The following is a 20,255-nucleotide window of genomic DNA, read 5'->3' as shown; positions in this document are numbered from 1 at the left end:
GTGAGACTCCCCAAAGATTCTCACGAGAAGCAGTCTTAATTGGCCACATTCTTAGCTGCAATCCTCGCACTCCTGCGCGAAGCTGAATCCAAACTTCTCTGTTGTTTACAAAACTCCCGGCGCAAGAATACGGGAGAAGTAGGCTCTGGGCTTGTTTGACATACTTCTGGGAGACAACTTTCTTGCAGGTGCAAGGTTCCCAGATCTGCCTGGGAAAGATCTGGCTGAGAGGAATCCAGTTCAGACTGGGAAGGTAAAAAACCCAAGTTTTCATCTTCATCAGGAATTACAATGTCCTGAGCAGGACTACAAGGCCCATGGGTCATCACACGCGGTCCAAGGCACTCTCAAGATTTTCCTCCAGCACCAAAATTCAAAAGCATCTATCTTTCTTCGCTCAGCCTTCCTTATGGTCCAGCTCTCACAACCATAGGTTACTATGGGGAATACCATTGCTTTCACTATGCCGACCTTGGTTGCCAGTGTGATGTCTCTGCTTTTCACTATTTTATCAAGGTTGGCCATTGCGCTTCTCCCAAGAAGTAGACGTCTTCTGATTTCCTGGCTGCAGTCTGCATCTGCAGTGATCTTCGTGCCTAGAAATATAAAGTCTGTCACTGCCTCCACTTTTTCTCAGTCTGGTTGTCATGATCTTGGTTTTCTTGATGTTTAACTGCAGCCCAGCTTTTGCGCTTTCTTCTTTCACCTTGGTGATAAGGCTCCTCGGCTCTTCCTCACTTTCAGCCATCAGAGTGGTTTCATCTGCATACCTAAGGTTGTTAATGTTTCTTCCAGCAATTTTAACTCCAGCCTTGGATTCGTCAAGCCCCGCACGTCGCATGATGTGTTCTGGGTACAAGTTGAATAGGGAGGGTGAAAGTATGCAGCCCTGCCGTACTTCTTTCTCAATCTTGGCAATTTGGTCTCTGGTTCCTCTGCCTTTTCTAAACCCAGCTTGGACATCTGGCAACTCTCGCTCCATGTATTGCTGGAGTCTGCCTTGCAGGATCTTGAGCATTACCTTACTGGCATGGGAAATAAGTGCCACTGTATGGAAGTTTGAGCATTCTTTAGCATTTCCCTTTTTGGGTATGGGGATATAAATTGATTTTTTTCCAATCTGATGGCCATTCTTGTGTTTTCCATATTTGCTGGCATATGGCATGCATCACCTTGACAGCATCATCTTCCAAGATTTTAAACAACTCAGCTGGGATCCCGTCGTCTCTTGCTGCGTTGTTATTAGCAATGCTTCTTAAGGCCCATTCAACCTCACTCCTCAGGATGTCTGGTTCTAATTCATTCACCACACTGTTAAAGCTATCGTCTATTTTATTATCCTTCCTATACAGATCTTCTGTATATTCTTGCCACCTTTTCTTGATCTCTTCAACTTCTGTTAGGTCCTTGCCATCTTTGTTTTTGATCATGCCCATTTTTGCCTGAAATTTACCTCTGATGTTTCTGATTTTCTGGAAGAGGTCTCTTGTCCTTCCTATTCTATTGTCTTCTTCCACTTTCATGCATTGCTTGTTTAAAAATAGGTCCTTGTCTCTTCTGGCTAGCCTCTGGAATTGTGCATTTAATTGGGCATATCTCCCGCTATCACTGTTTCCTTTCACCTTCCTTCTTTCTTGGGCATCTCCTAGCCAACAGATTTTTTTTGAAAAAAGTCTAATGCTCATTCTGCCACTGTGAAGCTGACTGAACTTCCTTTGGGATGGCATACACATAATAAGCCTTTTACATAGAATCTGGTAAAGTTTACATTGCCAGTAACACTCCGCACTTACATATGTGGATATAAGCTGAAGGCATTGTAGTTTTTCAGAACTATTCAATAAAAAAATCAGAAACAAGATACAGGAGACTCTCACTTATCCAACATAAACGAGCTGGCAGAACGTTGAATAAGTGAAAATGTTGGATAATAAGGAGGGATTAAGGAAAAGCCTATTAAACGTCAAATTACATTATGATTTTACAAATTAAACACCAAAACATATTGCTTTACAACAATTCTGCCACTTATTTGGGAGTGTGGCTGCACTTGTGTTGTTGTTGGGCGTGTTGGCCCTCTGCGTATTGCTGCCTAGAGAAACAGCTATGTATTCAGGCGGGAGGCAGACTGTGTTGGATAATACAGAATGTTGGATAAGTGAAGGTTGGCTAAGCAAGACTCTACTGTATAAATCATGGAGAAAGGTTAAAAGCAAGAGTTTCTGTTCAAACCACCTAAATTTGCTTCAAGCCATAACATACACATTTCGACAATGTCAATGCCACATGAATAACCCACTATACCAAGATGTACTCTATCACACAACACAGGCAGTCCCCAAGTTACAAACATCTGACTTACAAACTCACAGGAGTGAGACAACAGGAAATGAGAAATATCTACCAATCGGAAGGAAAATTCACTTCTGTAAGAGTTATCATGGAGAAAAGGTTTCTCCATTGAAGCTTTAGCACCAATTCTTGTTTCCACAACAAACCAATTTTTTCAAAATCCAATTATCACAGGGACAAAAAGTAAGCTGAAATCTTCTGAATAGGGAAACAGATAGCAAAACAAACAGGGCTGTTAATTCTTCCCTCCCTATGCTATACACACACACACACACACACACACACACATATATATATGGCTGGAGTTAGAGTTTAAAATGTACCTGTTCTGACTTACATACAAATTCAATTTAAGGACAAATCTACAGAACCTTTGTAACTTGGGGACCTTCTGTACTAACCTTTCAGTTTAAAATTCTATCAGTTTTATTTATTTACTTTATTTATATCCCGCCTTCCTCCCCAAGGGGACTGAAGGCGGCTAACTGTCAGACACTTTGATCAATTTAAAACAAAGCAAACATGTAGGTTTTATTTTAATAAGACACCATACTCAATGACACACAAAAGTCTTCTATTGAAGCATTCCATCTTTATCTTTTTATCTTTATCTAAAAATGGCAATGAAATGAGAAACTGGCTTCAGTAAATTATCATAACTATACAGTATATGAATTTTACAATCAGTACTAGCATCGCTGCTACATCACAGTTATGAAGTCAAGCAATGTATTATCTTCAGAAGTGAAAAAGACACTTTGTGTCCTTAAGAGAAAAGAACACTATTTGTGGTAAAGAATCACTTTAACCTCTTCCAAAGCAGTACCTATTACTTGTACGTAAATTGTAAATTTACAGAAAACCAAAACTATACTATTTTTAGATATTCATTTCCATCAATAGATGAAACTTTTTAAAATGCAATGTTAACTTATTCTGATCTTGAGGGGATTTTAAATTTATTTTAGGCAAGTCAAGCATAATACAACTAAATGTCCCTCTAGCAATGGGAAATACTGGCTGCCTTGTGCTTGAACCTATCAGGCTTCATTTGTTTTACAATTATCATTTCCAAAAATCTAAATCAAGTTGTTGCTGTTGTTACATTTATGATGCAATAACCAAACTGATGCAATTAAAAATGAAAGCTCTCTTCTCTAGATCAAATTGCACTTAATTTTTTTTCAAACGCATGATTTTTTTTGTTTCAAATAATTCTACTATGCTCATCACAGCAGGAGTTTTAAAATCAATAATCTACTATTAGTAGATTTATATTTGACAGAAAGAAACCTAGATTTGTGAAATCAATGAGACAGATACTTGCAAGAAATGGGGATTAGACATCCCAGATGCCAAACTTTATTATTCAGCCTTTCAATTAGGCCATCTTATCCAAATTATCAACCATGATTCTGCAAACCAACGGGTTGGTTTAGAAGTAAAATACAATTCCCAAATGGAAAGGGGCTTGGCCTTTGACTCACTTTATAAGAAAATACTAGCAAATATCTTCATTCCTGAAGAATCCTTTAGAATTCTTAAATCAATGGTTTGACATCCTGGCCCTCCCTTATTGCTGTCTTGCTGTCTCAAATCAAGACAGTACCTAGGATTGGGAAAGTCTCCATTCATATGGGAAAGGGAACAATTTCCATTAAGATCCTTTTCAAGCTGCAGTCTCCACATATTTTGTGCCATTCCTAAGGGCCTGCTATTTCAAAAAGAAAACTGAGGTTGTAGGATGCAGGGGCTCCAGTGAGGGAGTAAAACCTAAGCAGTTGCTGATCCAATAAACTGAACACAGCAGGAAGTGGGGCACACCACAAAACCATTTAAGAGTATGTGGTTTTGTTTTTTTAATAAACTGATCAAACTGGGACAAAACCAACACATTAATATAAAAAAGTCATAATCTTTAACTCATTCCCTTTTCTTTTACTTACCCAGTTTTCGTGTAATGTTGATCTTTCTCTTTTCCTCTGGCCCGTTCTTTCTCTTTTGCCTTCTCTTTATCTCTGCCTTTACGTCTCTCTTTGTCACGAGACTTGCTACGACTTCTTCTGTGACTGGTCCTTTCACTACTTCGGCTATAAGAACGTTGCTGGGGTCTGGAATGAGATCTGTAAGTTGAAGAATAAATTTAAAAATCTGTAGGAAATATTCCTATCCATCACTTTCTTACAGTTACATTACATGACAGTTTATTCATGCAAATTTCTCAGTTTCAAAACTCTATGCCTAATAAGATTAAACAAATGAGTAAATAAGGCTGCTTCCCTTTAAAGCACGAGCCTACTGAAAATAATGTATTAATACAGTTCAGAAAGAATAGCACATTGTATTGTACATATAACACTTATCAGCTGACTATACGGCTGTTTGAAGCAGGAGACTGGAAAATCATTATTTCCTTCAGACACTGGAAGAAAGAAATGGCACTCCAACAAAAAATTGGGAGCTACATATGGGCCACAACTAAATAATTGCGGGGGGGGGGGGGGGAGCTTTTAAGAATGCAATAGGACATACTTGCAAAGTATCTTAGATGATATGCTAAATTATTTTAGGATGGATGAAATTAGGATTTTAAAAAACTTTATATTGTTCCGACATGGGGGCATTCTTCAATCCCAACTACGATTCCATCATAGTGCAAGTTATACAAATGTCTCGCAACCAAAGGAATGACTGTGTGTACAAATCATGTTTATGTTCCCCAAACAATAACCAATACCAAAAAATACAGTAGGCTAAATAATAATAAATAGTACAAAATAAGACAAATAAAACTGATGACAAACTTCCCCTCTTGAGATCCCTCTTTTAAGAGATCTTTTCTAGGCTAAGGTATGATTTACACATGTGTAGTGATGCACACAAGCAATAATGTGATATTGTGATCATCAAATCATGAATACATATCACTGTTTTGGCCAATAATCAAACACTACTGAGAGTACATTTTGTGTTATCTCACAACCCTTTAACTACAATCCTTTTTAGTGGATTTAATTCATACATTGAGGTATGTGAGTCATCAAAAGTACATAAATTAATTTATGGACCTGCATGAGTAAGTCAGCACAGATCCTTTGAGGGAAACAGCAAAACTATATATTCCAGAGCAAAACAGGAAAAGGATATTCTAGACAAATCAAGGAACAATCCCCTTTTCTTATTTTCCTTGATCCCTTCCAACAAGAATCTGGATGGAGGAGTATTATGAAATATGGTCAATGGGTAGAATATCTAAGACTGTTATGACATAACTTTGCAAGATAATTGTGAATACCGAAGGACCTGTGGTGAAGGTAGCCTAGGTAGCCTAGTAGCGGTGTAGTTTTGGGGCTGGAGATGAGATTGGGCTGCACAAATAGCTTTAGTGTCATCCAAACAGGGAAGTCAAAGTTAATGCCCCAAAGAACCAAAAGGCTTCCTCAAAGATGATAACTGATTTTTTTGATATTCAAAAGGACATCTCTGCCTCAAAGATGAATACTGAGGTGACATATGTCTCAACCTGAAAGATGACTTTGAAGACTGAAAGGAAAAGGACGACCTTATCCAAGAAATGGAATAGAATGACCACTATGAGTTTAGCAATCAGCCCAGCCTTGGCCTTGTATAGTTCCTTTCCATCTTGTCCCATGAGAACAATTGAGGTGCCACAATGAAGGTTTGCATATTACCCACATGAACTGGTAGTGGAGAGGATGAATAGAATCTCTGCAAAACATATCCAACAATGTCTTTCTTTATCAGCAGGAATTAAGCAAGTATTAGTACCAACCTTGGACTAATACTACCACTTCTTGAAATTAGGAAGCAGGTGATTGGATAGGTAAACCACTGTTTCCTTAATGTTATAGAGATGCTCCAGATGATCAGAAGTGGCTGGACATGAGGCAGTCTTTGTCCAGGACTGTCTGATGACAATTTGCAAATCTGGAAAGAGTTGGATGGTAGGAATAATAGATTAAGTAAGGTCAAGAACTGGAGATGGTAGAAAGTGTGACTTCTAAATTGAATGTGTCCAGAAGAGGGCAACTAAAGAAGAACAAGAAGAATACGGGAGAACAAGCCCTATGAGGAGTGGCTTAAAGATCTGGGCATGTTTACCTGCAGAAGAGAAGTCTGAGAGGAGACATGATGACCATGTATAAATATGTAAGGGAAAGTCATAGGGAGGAAAAAGAAAGCTTGTTTTCTGCTGCCCTGGAGACTAGGACATGGAACAACGGCTTCAAACTACAGGAAAGGAGATTCCACCTGAACATTTGGAAGAACTTCTTCACTGTGAAAGCTGTTAAGCAGTAGAACTCTCTGCCCCGGAATGTGGTGGAGACTCCTTCTTTGGAGGCTTTTAAGCAGAGGCTAGATGGCCATCTGCCGGGGGTGCTTTGAATGCTATTTTCCTGCTTCTTGGCAGGTGGTTGGACTGGATGGCCCATGAGGTCTCTTCCAACTCTATGATTCTATGCTTTGGAAAGTCTTAATACAAAGTCAATGTCATGTCTTCTGTATAATTATTATCTGATGAACAGATGGAGCAGGAGTCAGGGCTGCTGAAGCAAGGACTGCAGATATATTAACTGTTGATACAGATGACACAAGATTCAAGGATGTGGAAAAATAATGCTTGAAACCGGAGCTGTATGAACAGTCAAAACCAAGGTTGGATCAACTGATGGTACTGCGGGCAAAACTGCTTGAATAATAAATGGAATCTAGACATGTGAGAAGGTAGACCTGCAAAACTCAGCAATGAGTGAAGTCTAAAAATGATAGAAATTGTGTGTTGTGGAGGCGATGGAGCTAAATGTCATGGACATATAGGTGAGTGATGCCATGGTGTAGGAAGAGACAGATATCATATTGAGATGGAGAAGAATGAACTGCTAGCCACTTCAAACAGTTTCAGTACTGATATGATGGATGGCAATGAAAAGATGAGTACTCTAAGTAATTATGTCTGCATGGTAAGCTGGAGAGTAAGATCAATACGATACTGATATTCTTAACATTGCATCTTGAGTCTGTATCAATGCAAATAAGATACAGGAGATAAAGAATCCTCTCAGTACTGCATCTCCCTGTCATAATAAGAGGGCCTATAGAAACATGACAGTGTTCCCTGCATGGGGACAGCCCATATGATCGAGACAGGGGTGATAGCCACCTATGTAGAGCTGCTTGTCTTAATGGAGGAAAGCTCTGTCAATGGTACAGATATCACTGATTGAATAGAAGGTGTAACCAGTATCAGTGGAGAAACAACCATCAAGAATTCCACACTTACAACCTCTGCCTCAAATGTTTATGCTTCTTCAGTTCCATCTCGGCACTCTCCACTTATGCAGACTGGTCTGCCAGAGCATGATGCTTTAGGTTCAACTGGAAAGAGATAACTTGCAATCCAATGCTTGTCTTTAGCCTTCCAAATTGAATCTTCTGCAGATGTTACGAAGCAGCAGCCCATCAGTTAGAAGCAGCCATCAAATCTGAGGGTACCGAGGAAATTTTTTTAAGTGGCCATGAAGACAAAAATGCTGACAGTACTGAGATGTACTCCCACACCACAGTGATTGGTTGATCTGACACCACCTGTGAAATAGTCTGGAGGAACATCTCCAAACAATTAACTTTAAGGCAGGAGGTCCAATTTATTAAGGTCAACAAAGTAACCTTAACAAAAGTGAGAAGACCAACAAAAAAAAAGAACATCCCCACAAGACTTGGAGATTGCTATTTGTCATAATTGGGCAAAAGATCAATCACATCTGAATTTGGAGGGGGCCATGAAGTGTGATAATTAGGGTGAACCCTCTAAGGCAGGGGTTCGCAAACATTTTCAGCCACGGAGAACTTTTGGAAGCAAGTTTATCATGGAGTCCCACAAAATGTTTATATATTACATTACATTGTATTATGATATGATATTATATATTTTTTCGTGTCAGGAGCAACTTGAAAAATGGCAAGTCGCTTCTGGTGTAAGAGAATTGGCCACTGCATGGACATTGCACAGGGCACACCCAGATGTTTTTGATGTCTTACCATCCTTGTGGGAGGTTTCTCTCATGTCCCCGCATGGAGCTGGAGCTGACAGAGAGAACTTATCTGTGCTCTCTCCGGGTTGGATTCGAACTGGAAACCTTCAGGTCAGCAACCCAACCTTCAAGTTAGCAGTCCTGCTGACACAAGGCTTTAACTCATTGTGCCACCGGAGGCTCCATCATAATATGCATATATCACGCATGGGCAAACTTTTTGACCAATATATACTTAACAGTATTTCAGTGGAAGACCCCAGAGGCTATCCAGCCCAACCCCCTTCTGCCATGCAGTCACTGAGAGGTGGGAAGGAAATATGGTTTTGGAAGTAAGCAGGGTCAAAAGGAAAGGATCTGGGCCATGAGGAAGGCGAGAGAAAAAAGCTTTTAGGGACAAGGGAAGGTTGAGGAACAGGAAAGAGGAGGAAAAGCTTGGAGGGGAAGAGGGGGAGAGGAGTAAAGCAGGGAGCTCCTCAGTATGCTTTGCGGAGCCCCAAGGGCTCCGCAGAACACACTTTAAAATTCCTGCTCTAAGGAACACTCCCATTGTGCTCTCTGCCCACCTTTAGAATGTTCTTACACCTTGGCCACAAGTGATAACCTATGGTGGTGGTGGTGATGATGATGATGACGATGACAGTGCACTGATTAAAAAATTAAGTTACAGTATATTAACATGTGTGCATGTTTGCAATACTGGGTGCAGCTCAAATATTATTCAGTCATTTAGCATTTTTTAAAGTGCTACAGTGAGGATTCTCTCCATCCATCCTAAAATACAGTTTATAAGAAAGCATAGTTTTCCATTTCATCTAAATTATTTTTCTGAAATATGCCTTTGCTACCTAGCTGGGCAAAATCAACCATGGGAAACAACTATTTGTTGTGAAGTGCAAGTAGGAACAGTCTAACTACAAGCAAAAGAAGAGGAAAGGATAGAGTACATCTTTATTGAAACTTATGAAATCATTTTTAAAAGCATATTCTAGTAACCATTTAGAAAGAGGAAGATCAAAAAATGAATATTCTATCTAGCAGAATGTCTTCTATCTAGAACAATTAAGTCATATTTTTCTGTTAGGTTAACTATTTAATATACCGGTAAATATATTTCAACATTTACTGAAGTAAATTCCAAAATATTTATTACAAAATTACAATATTACAAAAAGGAACAATGGTAGAAATGAACTTGGAGAATGGGTTACTAGACCTGTCCCTCTCTCACACACAAAATCTCCCCAAACCTCTCACAACACACAAACACACACCCATCATGCCAAAGGTTAACTCATTTAGTCAAGTTCAAAGATCTTCAAAGACTTCTTAGATCCATATAAGCCCATATGCTACAAAAATCCTATGAAAAAGCCATTTCTTTCCAATCTTTTAATGTCTAACTTACAGAACACACACAGATGCTTGGCATCACTCAGCATCCCTGTATTTCACACCCGATAATCAGAGTTCATAAAAAAAAATCCTATCCAAACTTCTGAGCTGTGTCTTTATTCCTTTAGCACTTTGCCCACTAATTTTTTTTAAAAAAAAATAGAAAGTCTCCATAAAAGACTATTCAGTTACTGCACAATAAGTGCTAATTTGCTAATTTCTTCACAGGTAATCAATTAAAATGTAAAATATTGGATAAAATGACTTGCACTAAATTTAACAGCTGCTCCATAAGCATAATTAGCTTCACAAGAACCATATGTAATCCAAACAGAGACAGAGTTGAAACAAATAAAGCAGATTTTAAAACAAGTTTGAGAAAATCTGCATTTAATTAGCAGGTGGGCACTACAACTGCATAACGTTTTATACATTTGTATTTATGAAGTGACAGAAGATCTAAGGGCTTTTTAAAATGGCGTTTATTGTTCGAATGAGAACTGTTTTGCTGCATACTAAAGTGATTTAAGTCCTTATAGCTCGGCTTTGAAAAAATCATAAATGGTGAAAGAAAACATGTGGGAAACTGTAAAACTAGAAAGAATTTGCGACAAAAAACAGATACACATACCATAACGAAAAGGAAACTACACTTAATTAAATGTACACCACATCTGGAATATCAGCCTAATAAAATGTGAAACTACTAATTTTCATTGTTCTATAGGAAATGAGGTCAGTGTCATTTAGCATTCACCAAATTGTATGACTCTAACACACTAAAACACAATATGATTGTTTTTAATATCATAACTGAAAAACCATTTAAAACATACACTTTTCAGAAATAGAAAGATCATTTAAGTTCTCACACTATTTTAGATCATAGCTTAAGTAAAAGATGGCAAAAACTAGTTTTGCAATGAAATTTGTTAAATTTAAAATGACTTAAGGTCACTGAAATATAGAATGCAGCCACAGAGAATGCTTTCAAAATATGAAGTTTTTATGGGCACATCTATTTTTTGTTTGATAACAGTATTAGCTATTTAACTACAGAAAAATCAATCAACACTTTTTAAAAAACATTTACGACAACATTTCTAATTCTGAACAAAACTCCTGATGCAACAAGATAAATGAAATGCCAACAATAGTCAGAAACTTTTTTTCTTAGCATTTTATCTGCAGTCATGTCAGAGTTGCTGCATTTGCTCCACCTAAAATCATATTTTAGTGACTGGAATTAAAGACTATTTTACGGTGTTTCCTTTCCTGAAAACTGACATTTAGCAAAAATTGGGGAGAGAGAAGGGCTGTCACAAAACCATCAAGTGTATGTTTATAAGGATGGATCACATGGATCAACACCAAGCTTAGCTCTCTAACTGCTAGGAAACAGTTTCTGTTTGAGACAGATTTAAGTCAGCACAAATGAATTCAAAAGAAACCTATCTGTGCCCACTTCAGTCTATATTGGTTCACTCCCAGTTCTAAAGATTATTAAAATTAGTTACAATGTACTAATACCAATGGCCAACCATGCTCTCCTGATCTGTATTTAGACACATTCGACATGTACATGTAACAAGAATATACATGTTTTTCTGCATCCATGTATCACACATCTTTGTATCTTGGCAAACTAAATTATCTCAATTGCCTCAAATTTCCTCATCAGAGTTGTAACCCAGAAAATTGCTAACAGAGGTCAAAGCAAGGAGGTTTCTGAACATGCACAAGCTATATAGAGTAGGCTGAAGCTGCCAAGGGAAATTTCTCATTCACAATAATGAGGGATGTATTTCATCTGTATTTAATAGCTAGAATGGGATTTATTTACTATGAATGTACAAAATAGATTTGTTTTAGTTTTCAATTAAGTTGCCTATCTTTACTGATATCTGTACTGACAGAACTGTTCTCAAAATATAAATATTCCGGCAGTCATGTGTTTTAAGGTTTTCCAATTACAAATGGATGTAATCGTTATGGGAAACTTATCAGATATTCTCATATTGTACCCGACTGAGATTTTACAGTGTTTATTGCAGAACATATAATAAATAACATCACGAAATTGACATTCTGAAATGGAATCAATTTCTAAAACTACTCCATACATTGATAGTTTACTGCACTGTACAAAACTTAATATATTTAAAAATTCATAAAATCAGACACATTTTAAGTATGATCCTTGGTGAATACTGAAAGTTTGTTTGCTACACTTTAGAAACGCCAAGCAAAGAAAACTGAGATTTCTGGCCACCCAAGTCATGTCACTACAGTCAGAGGTTAAGAGCACAGGATTCCTTGTGAAAGTACAAAAAGTCATAAATAAATTGCTATTTTTTTAATCTGAGAGAACACATTTCCAGGAATGTTTAAGTGTCTCTGTAGAAATCTCTAGGTCCTCCAGAATGTCTGGAGGATGTTGACAATAAAGTCATACTGAAGAATGTAGAGATTCCCTAAGACAGTGGTTCTCTGCCCGTATGTTTTGGCCTTCAACTCCCAGAAATCCTAACAGCTGGTAAACTGACTGGGATTTCTGGGAGTTGTAGGCCAAAACACCTGGGGACCCACAGGTTGAGTACCACTGCCCTAAGAGGACATTTTAAATTAAATCCATGAATGTGGAGGGATGACTGAACTGCTCCATCATATACCCATTATAAAATCAGAACAGCTGTTTGCTCACAAAATAGGCAGTAAAATATTCCAAGAAGAAAGGAAGAAGAGCACCACAAATGTTGTGTAGGTCAGTTGCAAAGCACATGCTGTACAACTGCCATCACTAACTAAGACTGGAAAATAAACCTGACTGAAAATATAAAATGGATCAGTGATATGACTTCTGCATCTGACTTAAAGGATCTATATACAGGTCTCAGGTCTCTTGCCCTGTACACTGCCCAGTCAAATTATGGATATTTTATGAAGAATTTTTCATGTTTATAGAATTATTTTGCATTTCTCATACTTTCTTAGAATAATTATTATACCAAGTAAGAAGTCAACAGAGTTTCCATAGTATCTATGTACAGCATACTTAGACTCTGAACAGCCTCCTATTAATTGAGGCTTGTTGTTTATTCGTTCAGTTGCTTCTGACTCTTCGTGACCACATGGACCAGCCCACACCACAGCTTTCTGTCGGCCGTCGCCGCCCCCAGTTACTTCACGGTCAAGCCAGTCACTTCAAGGATACCATCCATCCTTCTTGCCCTTGGTCAGCCTCTCCTCCTTTTTCCTTCCATTTTCCCCAGCATCATGATCTTTTCCAAGCTTTCCTGTCGTCTCATTATGTGGCCAAAATTAATTGAGGTATAAATCTTATTTCACAGAAACTTGCATTAGTGTCTAAAACCTAGCATGTTATCATATATATATATTTACTGTGTTGCTGTTGTTAGTCATTGCTTTTGCAAGCTAAAACAACATCTTCCAATAACATAGCTTTTTAGGAAAATTCACTACACTCTTTAAAAGTAAGAGATTTAACAAGGATCTATGTTAAAAAGTATAAGACACAAAGAAAACTTCATATGAGCACAGGCCTATGATATTTGACTACTAAAATTCACCTAGCATAACATTGCTTGTAAACTTTTTAAAGAGCTAACAAGAAATTAAGAGTTAAATCCAATCATTCTGATATAAGCAGTCACCTCTCTTGTCTGAATTCAGATTCAGTTTGTTTTCTGCCATTCCACCCATTACCTCTTCATACAATAGCTTTTTGTAGTTGAGATCTTATTACATCTCTTTCCTACACAACTAGCCAAAGAGAACATGAGTCAAAAGAACAAGTTGTCTTCCTTGCCCATCCTGACAGACTCTATATCTGTGGTACTCACCAACTAAAATTCATTTAATGTAATCCTACTCACGGAGCAGCATTTTTTCTAATGAAGCAAAGAGCATTGGAGGATTGGGACATCTGTAGGGATACCAAGATGCTTGTTTATAAAACTATTCCTCCCAACCCTCTTATATGCCTATGAAATCAGTTGTTTCAATTTTGATTAGTTTGCCTTGCATTATTGATCATTTTATTAGTTGTAATTTGTTAAACACAGCTAAATTCACAAACGAACAACTGTATAAACATATACAAAATGAAGGAAAATGCAGTCCAGACCACAACATAGAATCCAGAAGCTTTGTCTGTGGAGAAGGGTTGGGAACCCTTTGGCCACTCAAATGTCACTCATCTCTTATTCTCATGATTCAGGATGATGGGGGTTGCAATTCAATGTCATACGGAGGATGATGCAATCCCGCTTTTCTAAAAAAGGTTTGTTGTAGTGCTTAATTTATATCTAAATCATATAGATTATAAAGTTCTCAAATATTAAAGTATTACTCTAAAATACTTGCAGACATGTTTAACATAATATTTATCTTTAAAATGATCAAATTACTTTAATTTTATAATTTATTATTAAATTAAGTTTATTTATTACAACAGAAAATGTTAACCTTACTGTATAAATTCCTCAATATGTTCCACTGCCAATTGCTTAGTCTCAGACCTATATGAATGGCTTATATACTTTGACAACATCCCACAGATGGTTATGATTATTTTTAACAGGGAAATGCATTCATTGAAAACTTTTACAAATGCTCACCTAATGGGATGCCACATTAAATCCAATAAAATATAATAAAATAATGATATAACAATTAGGTTATGGGGAAGAAATCATTTAAACCTGACATCTTGATATTCACAAATTAATTCTTAAGACAAACTGCTGTATCAACATTTATGTACAAATGACTTTAAAAAAATAAGTGTAGACATTCTACAAATCTCCTATATAAGATGATATCCTTCTGTATGTATATCTGTCAGTGTCTTAGATATGAATGGTTCTAACTACAGAACTCTGGTAAATGTCAGAATTCAATTTGACTGGTTTTTGTTTCCACTCTAAATGCTTAATGACTAATTCCTTAGAGATATCCTTGAAAGCCCTAAAATGTTGTCCTTGGGTAGAAACTTTCACTCAACAATCAATTGGGAGCAAATTAGATGACTGTGTTGAAATGTACTGCACTGTTTAAGCTAACAAATGAATGAAGAAAGGTAGTATATAGGAACATATGCCACTACACTGAAGTTGTTAAAGGGTCTGTTGGAAGAATATTTGGTTTTCCAGTGAAGCTAATATGGCATAAGAAGGGACAGTGATGAAAGAATACCAAGTCATATGGAAATCCAAATATAGTGACAGACACAATTATTTTACTAATTGCTAATGAATACAGTAAAGTGATTTCAAAAAGCAAAACTTTGCTTGGACTACTTCAGGTTTTGACCTCTGAATGAGAAAATGCATTTCAAACTGAAGCCCACCAAAATTGATTAGCGGCACCAGCCAAGGCCAGCATGTAGTTGAAGCATTTTCCATCTATCGCATGGCCCCAAGGATGGTTAAATGAACCTTAAAATGGCTACAAACAGCTCAATGACTACACAGAGTTCTGCCAATTAGAAATAATTAGGCAGTCATTTTGGTGGTAAGTCTTTTTAAGTGCATACATAATGATGCAATGATGCTTATTAGCGATCTCATATGAGCTATGCTCAAACAGCCTGAAATAATTATGCAACTATCACAAAGCCTTGCAAATCTCTGTACTTCACCTTAATGCATTTAAAAAACCACTTCATTACCTCCAGTAATTAATCCTCCATTAATTGCAGGAAAAGCCCAGTTTACCATGCTTCGTTTCTAATTATCTTATAAATAGTTATGGTTCTAATTAATGTGTTCATTAAGCTGAATATCTTTCTCAAAGCCATGCTCAGAGCAAAGGTTCCACTTTTGAGAGAAAAGGCCTAACTAGCCATAAGGTGAAGCTATTTTGGATGTATTTGCTTTTATTTTAGTATATTCAACCTCCTAATTGGCATTTAAAATCTAATTTGGAAGAAGTTCAAGAAGTCTATATATGGAAAGGTTTTTTTCACTAATCTGCAATCCAATCTTAACAGTTTTATTAGACAAACTTTTAGCATGCATTCGATAGAGATAGGCAACAAATTTTCAGTGTTTGGTACCAACTGAATTTAGTAAGATATCAGGAAGACAATAAGGAAAAAATGCTGCAAAATATAGTTTCATAATAGTTGATAAAATCAAATCTAAATACTTAGCACTATGAGCAGAGAATAGATTATTTGTTTAAATTCATGAAATTGTTTAATTAATGATCAAGATCCTACATACATAGGTTTCACTGTAATCAATTGTTCAATTCAGCCATTTTCCCAAAATGGTTAAGACGACATCCAAACAGACAAACTATGGTCTGTGACTGGCAAATTGATCAAACTCAGTTTGCAATGTGGCTTGTTCTCCATATCAACAAATGATAACCCAGATAATGTTTTGGCCTCCAGAAGCTTCATAAAAGTAGAAAGAAAGCAAATGGCTTTGACTAGCAGTTCTTTAAGTACGCCATCTTCTGAGCTAATCTACCAAAACCTAATAAATAGTTCAATCTATAGCAAACTCTTTGAGTGATCGATTGTACAAGACTATGAGTCAGACCATTGATATAATTAATACACTTAGGTCTGCGAAGGAAATAGCAGCAAAACGATTGATAGGTCTCCAAATTAAATTTTCATTCATACACAGAGATAACATGCCCATTCCCATCTCAACATCACAGTCATGCTATTATTTCCTATGCAAAAACCATCTTAGCCCCAGAGTCTAGTGTACTCTTGGTAGTCTCCTCCAGTTCAGGACTGTAGCCCACAACTGGTGGTCTCTACAGATTTCTCTACATATTTCATGAAGTCTCCTATTCATGCCAAGCTGTTTCTATACTAACATTCAATTTCCCTTGGCACAAGGAAATCAGATGCCAGATATCTAAAATATCCCAGGGCAACATACAATGAAATCAACATGCTTGTTTTAAATTAAATATTTTTAAAGGGCTAAAACCATTCAGCAAGTTAAAATAACACAAGCTGAAAACAATTGGAATAATGTAATCTAACATAAAACCACACAAGTGCATATGTGGGTAAACCTAAAGGCCTTTGTAAACAATCATGTAACCTAAAGGCCTTAGTAAAGAATCATATTTTCACTTAACAATGGGATGACAAATGGTGCTAATCAGGCCTTTAAGGGAAAATATTAATAAAAGCAAAAGCAATAAAATGCTTCTTTTTCTCTCTTAAGAGACTCAAAGTAGCTAGCAATGCTAAAATGTGTATTTTAAAACTTAAGATATATAAATAATAAATGGCTAATAATTCTAAAGAATAATTTAAAACTTAAACACTAAAATAGAATTAAACATAGGAGTGTTAAAAACAAATAGTTAAAATCTATAAACGCATTCCTTAACTGGAGTGTCACAGCAGGGAAAACCCTCTCTCATATCCTCTGGTGTATATTGTCCTAACTGATGGGATACAGAGGAGGGTTACTCCAGAAGACCAAAAATCTCAATTAGGTATACGTAAGCAAAAGTGCTCCTTTAAGTATCAAGGCCCCAAATTGTTTATACCTTTAAATGCCATTATCAGGACCAGGAACACGTTGACAGATTCTGGAACTCTTCCAAAACCAATTTAACTGCTGCATTTTGCACTAGCTGTGGTTTTCAAATCATCTTGAAGGGCCACCCCACGGCATTGTAGTGGGGGGGGGGGGGAGACTTCATCAATTTGAGGGCAAGCAACTGTGCTTAGAAAGTGCTACAGTCACAGTTTTAAACAATGAGTTCTATCATGAATTTACCCTAATGTTGGTAAAGAGTTCTTCTACTGAAGAAAATATTCATGGAGATGAAGTATCTCCAAGGCTATTAGGTACTGGGAAGGAAAATATGTCCTTCTAGAGAAACCTTTCCCACTTGTTCATGGAAAGAGCGATCTCCGCTAGACATCATTTTGGTATCCCACAACAAGGTAAGTTACGAGAAACGTAAACTGTTGCAACTGTTGTAAATGAAGGATTAGATTTTTTACCCATCATTTTTGTTTAATGTAATGTACGTTTAAATTTAAATGCCCAAATAAAATCAACTGCATTGGCAAAAAGGTCCGGGTATAAATGTAATTTGATTCTGTACCACAATTTACAGCATTTTGCTTAGATTTTATGGTTAATCCTTTTTTAAACAATATTTTCATTTCTTGGTGAGCAAATAGTCTGGTTAAAACTTTTTCAGTGTCTCTGAAGTGTGATTCAGTATGGTAGATTAAATTGCTCGCTCTCTCCTCCTACAACACTGGCACACAGTCTCCTCCACTTTGCTCTAAGAACTCAGTAGCAGTTACACTAGCTGGAGGTCAGCTGTAACTAGCAGTGTTGTAGAATTTGAAGAGGCACGAATGGAGGGCGAAAGGGAGAAACATGCCAAAAGGAAGGCGCATTAAGCCAACCCTGACAGACCGCCTTCCACCTGGAAACCGATGCCCTCACTGTGGAAGAACATGCGGATCAAGAATAGGGCTCCACAGTCGCCTACGTTACCACCACCAAGACACTACACTTGGAAGGCCATCATGCTGAGAACGAGGGATCGCCTAAGTAATGTCTCCACATATAACCCTTCTTCCAAATATCTCTCTGCCACAAAGTTACTGCTATTGTTCTAACTACATGAATTTTTTTTAAAAAAACAGAGATGTATTTTATTAATACATGGCTCATTTAAAGAATTAAAATCTGAATCTTGATGTCTGCAGAATTTTTAACTGCTCAGCCACATTTAAGAGTGAGATTTTCTATCTTGTCCTTTTTCTACTCCAGAAAGAGGGCAAAGAGGACTTTCTTTGTTTTGTCATCTGGAAAATGACCACATAAGAAACAAAAAGAAGTGAATTTTTAAAAGTGATTTAAAGGTTGTCTCCCAACATTTTAACCCAGATGACTGCTGGGATAACACAGATTTTGTTAGCAAAATGGACCCAAATATTTAATTTTCAGAAAGAGACCCATGGCAGAGGAAAGGTATGACATCTGTGCTATGAGTCTATTTCTTTCATTCTATGATAGGGCCAAATGCCAGTTACTAAGAAGGAAGACACACAAAATGTGTTTAGAGAGCTACTTTTACTAATAGAATTAAGATTTTGGCGCATACTTCTGGGATGATTTGAGCACCCCTTTAAATTGCCCTACATACAAATGGATTCTGGTTTGGTGGAATAAAACAACCTATAACAATATCATAATCTATCAATAGAAGTTAAAACAAACAATATAAAGATAAAGCGGGGAGACTAAAATAGGGAGGGCAACGTTGCCTTTGAGAATGCCTTGGAAAATTTAAAAAGTTCTAGTGTAACAAAAAAGATTGTAATGTTAACACCAGATAAACATAAACCAAACAAATACCAACAGCATATCAAAGACCCTATCTTCAGTAAATATGTAACATACTACCCTACAGAATACATAAACTGCTCTGAATACAGTAGACATTTAACCCAACCCATGGGGATTGGTAGATGCCAGATAAATGTAGTTTCTGGTTGCTTGAGAGTTAAAAAATATATACCATACCATACTCTATATTTATTTGATATTAATATTATATATCGTAATTAAAAGCACATAAAGTCAAATAAAGACAAACTTAATGTAACATAGTTTTACATTTCCACTAAAATTTGATTGGATTTGATTTTTATTTAAAACTAGCTTGGGAACCCGGCGATGCCCAGGTTATTTGAAAAAGGCATCATTTGTCTTTGAATGTTATGTATTCTGTTTGGAGTGGGTGAACTACAATTCCCAGAATCGTGGGTCAATCCTCCCCAAACCTTGCCAGTATTCAAAGTTGGCTATTTTGCGTCTGTGTGGTCCAGATCTGTCGTTGGCTGGTCATCGCCTGGCTGCAGTGCTCTCTGGATGGGCGTGAACTACTACCACTCTCAGATTCCAGGGGCAATGGTCCCAAAACATCTGTCAGTATCCACAGCAGGCTATGTTGAGTCTGTGTGCCAAGTGTGATCCATCGTTGGCTGGGTTCAGTGCTCTTTGGATGCAGGTGAACTACAACTCCCAAAATCAAAGCCCATTCCCACAAACCCCTGCACTATGTTCAGTTGGTCATGAGGCTTCTCTGTGCAAAGTTTGATCCATTGTCGGTGGGCGGGGGGGTCACTGTTTCTCTGGATGCAGGTGAACTATAACTCCCTTTCCCCCAAACTTGTCCAATATGCTGTTTTGGTTATGTGGGCTCTGTGTGACAAGTGTGGTCCTGGTTCATCATCGGAGGGGTTCGGAGTGCTCATTCATTGCAGGTGAACTATAAATCCCAGTATCTACTACTCCCAAATGTCCAGGCCAATTCCCCTCCAAACCCACCAGTATTCAAATCTGGGCATATCAGGTATGCAAGGCAAATTTGGGCCAGAGAGCCATCATTGTTTGGGCTCATAGCATTCTGGGTGTAGGT

General features: G+C 37.3%; 1 protein-coding gene across 2 annotated transcripts in view; it reads right to left on the bottom strand.

The window, feature by feature from the left end:
• rsrc1 (arginine and serine rich coiled-coil 1) overlaps positions 1–20,255 on the bottom strand; it is a 236,644-nt gene that overhangs the window by 187,177 nt on the left and 29,212 nt on the right. Inside the window, exons 1-2 of one of the 2 annotated variants that reach the window (XM_062976711.1) lie at positions 7,655–7,851; positions 4,299–4,475 (exon numbers count right to left, since the gene is read on the bottom strand). In XM_062976711.1, the coding sequence (XP_062832781.1) occupies positions 4,299–4,475; positions 7,655–7,692 (215 nt within the window). In that variant the 5' untranslated portion in view covers positions 7,693–7,851. Of the gene's footprint in view, positions 1–4,298; positions 4,476–7,654; positions 7,852–20,255 lie in introns of those variants that run through there. The other variant, XM_003218172.3, reaches the window with a different exon arrangement.

This window comes from Anolis carolinensis, chromosome 3 (genome assembly GCF_035594765.1).
Source record: "Anolis carolinensis isolate JA03-04 chromosome 3, rAnoCar3.1.pri, whole genome shotgun sequence".
NCBI lineage: Eukaryota > Metazoa > Chordata > Lepidosauria > Squamata > Dactyloidae > Anolis > Anolis carolinensis.
The sequence above is the reverse complement of the archived record's forward strand: the minus strand, read 5'-3'. Positions and strand labels throughout refer to the sequence as shown.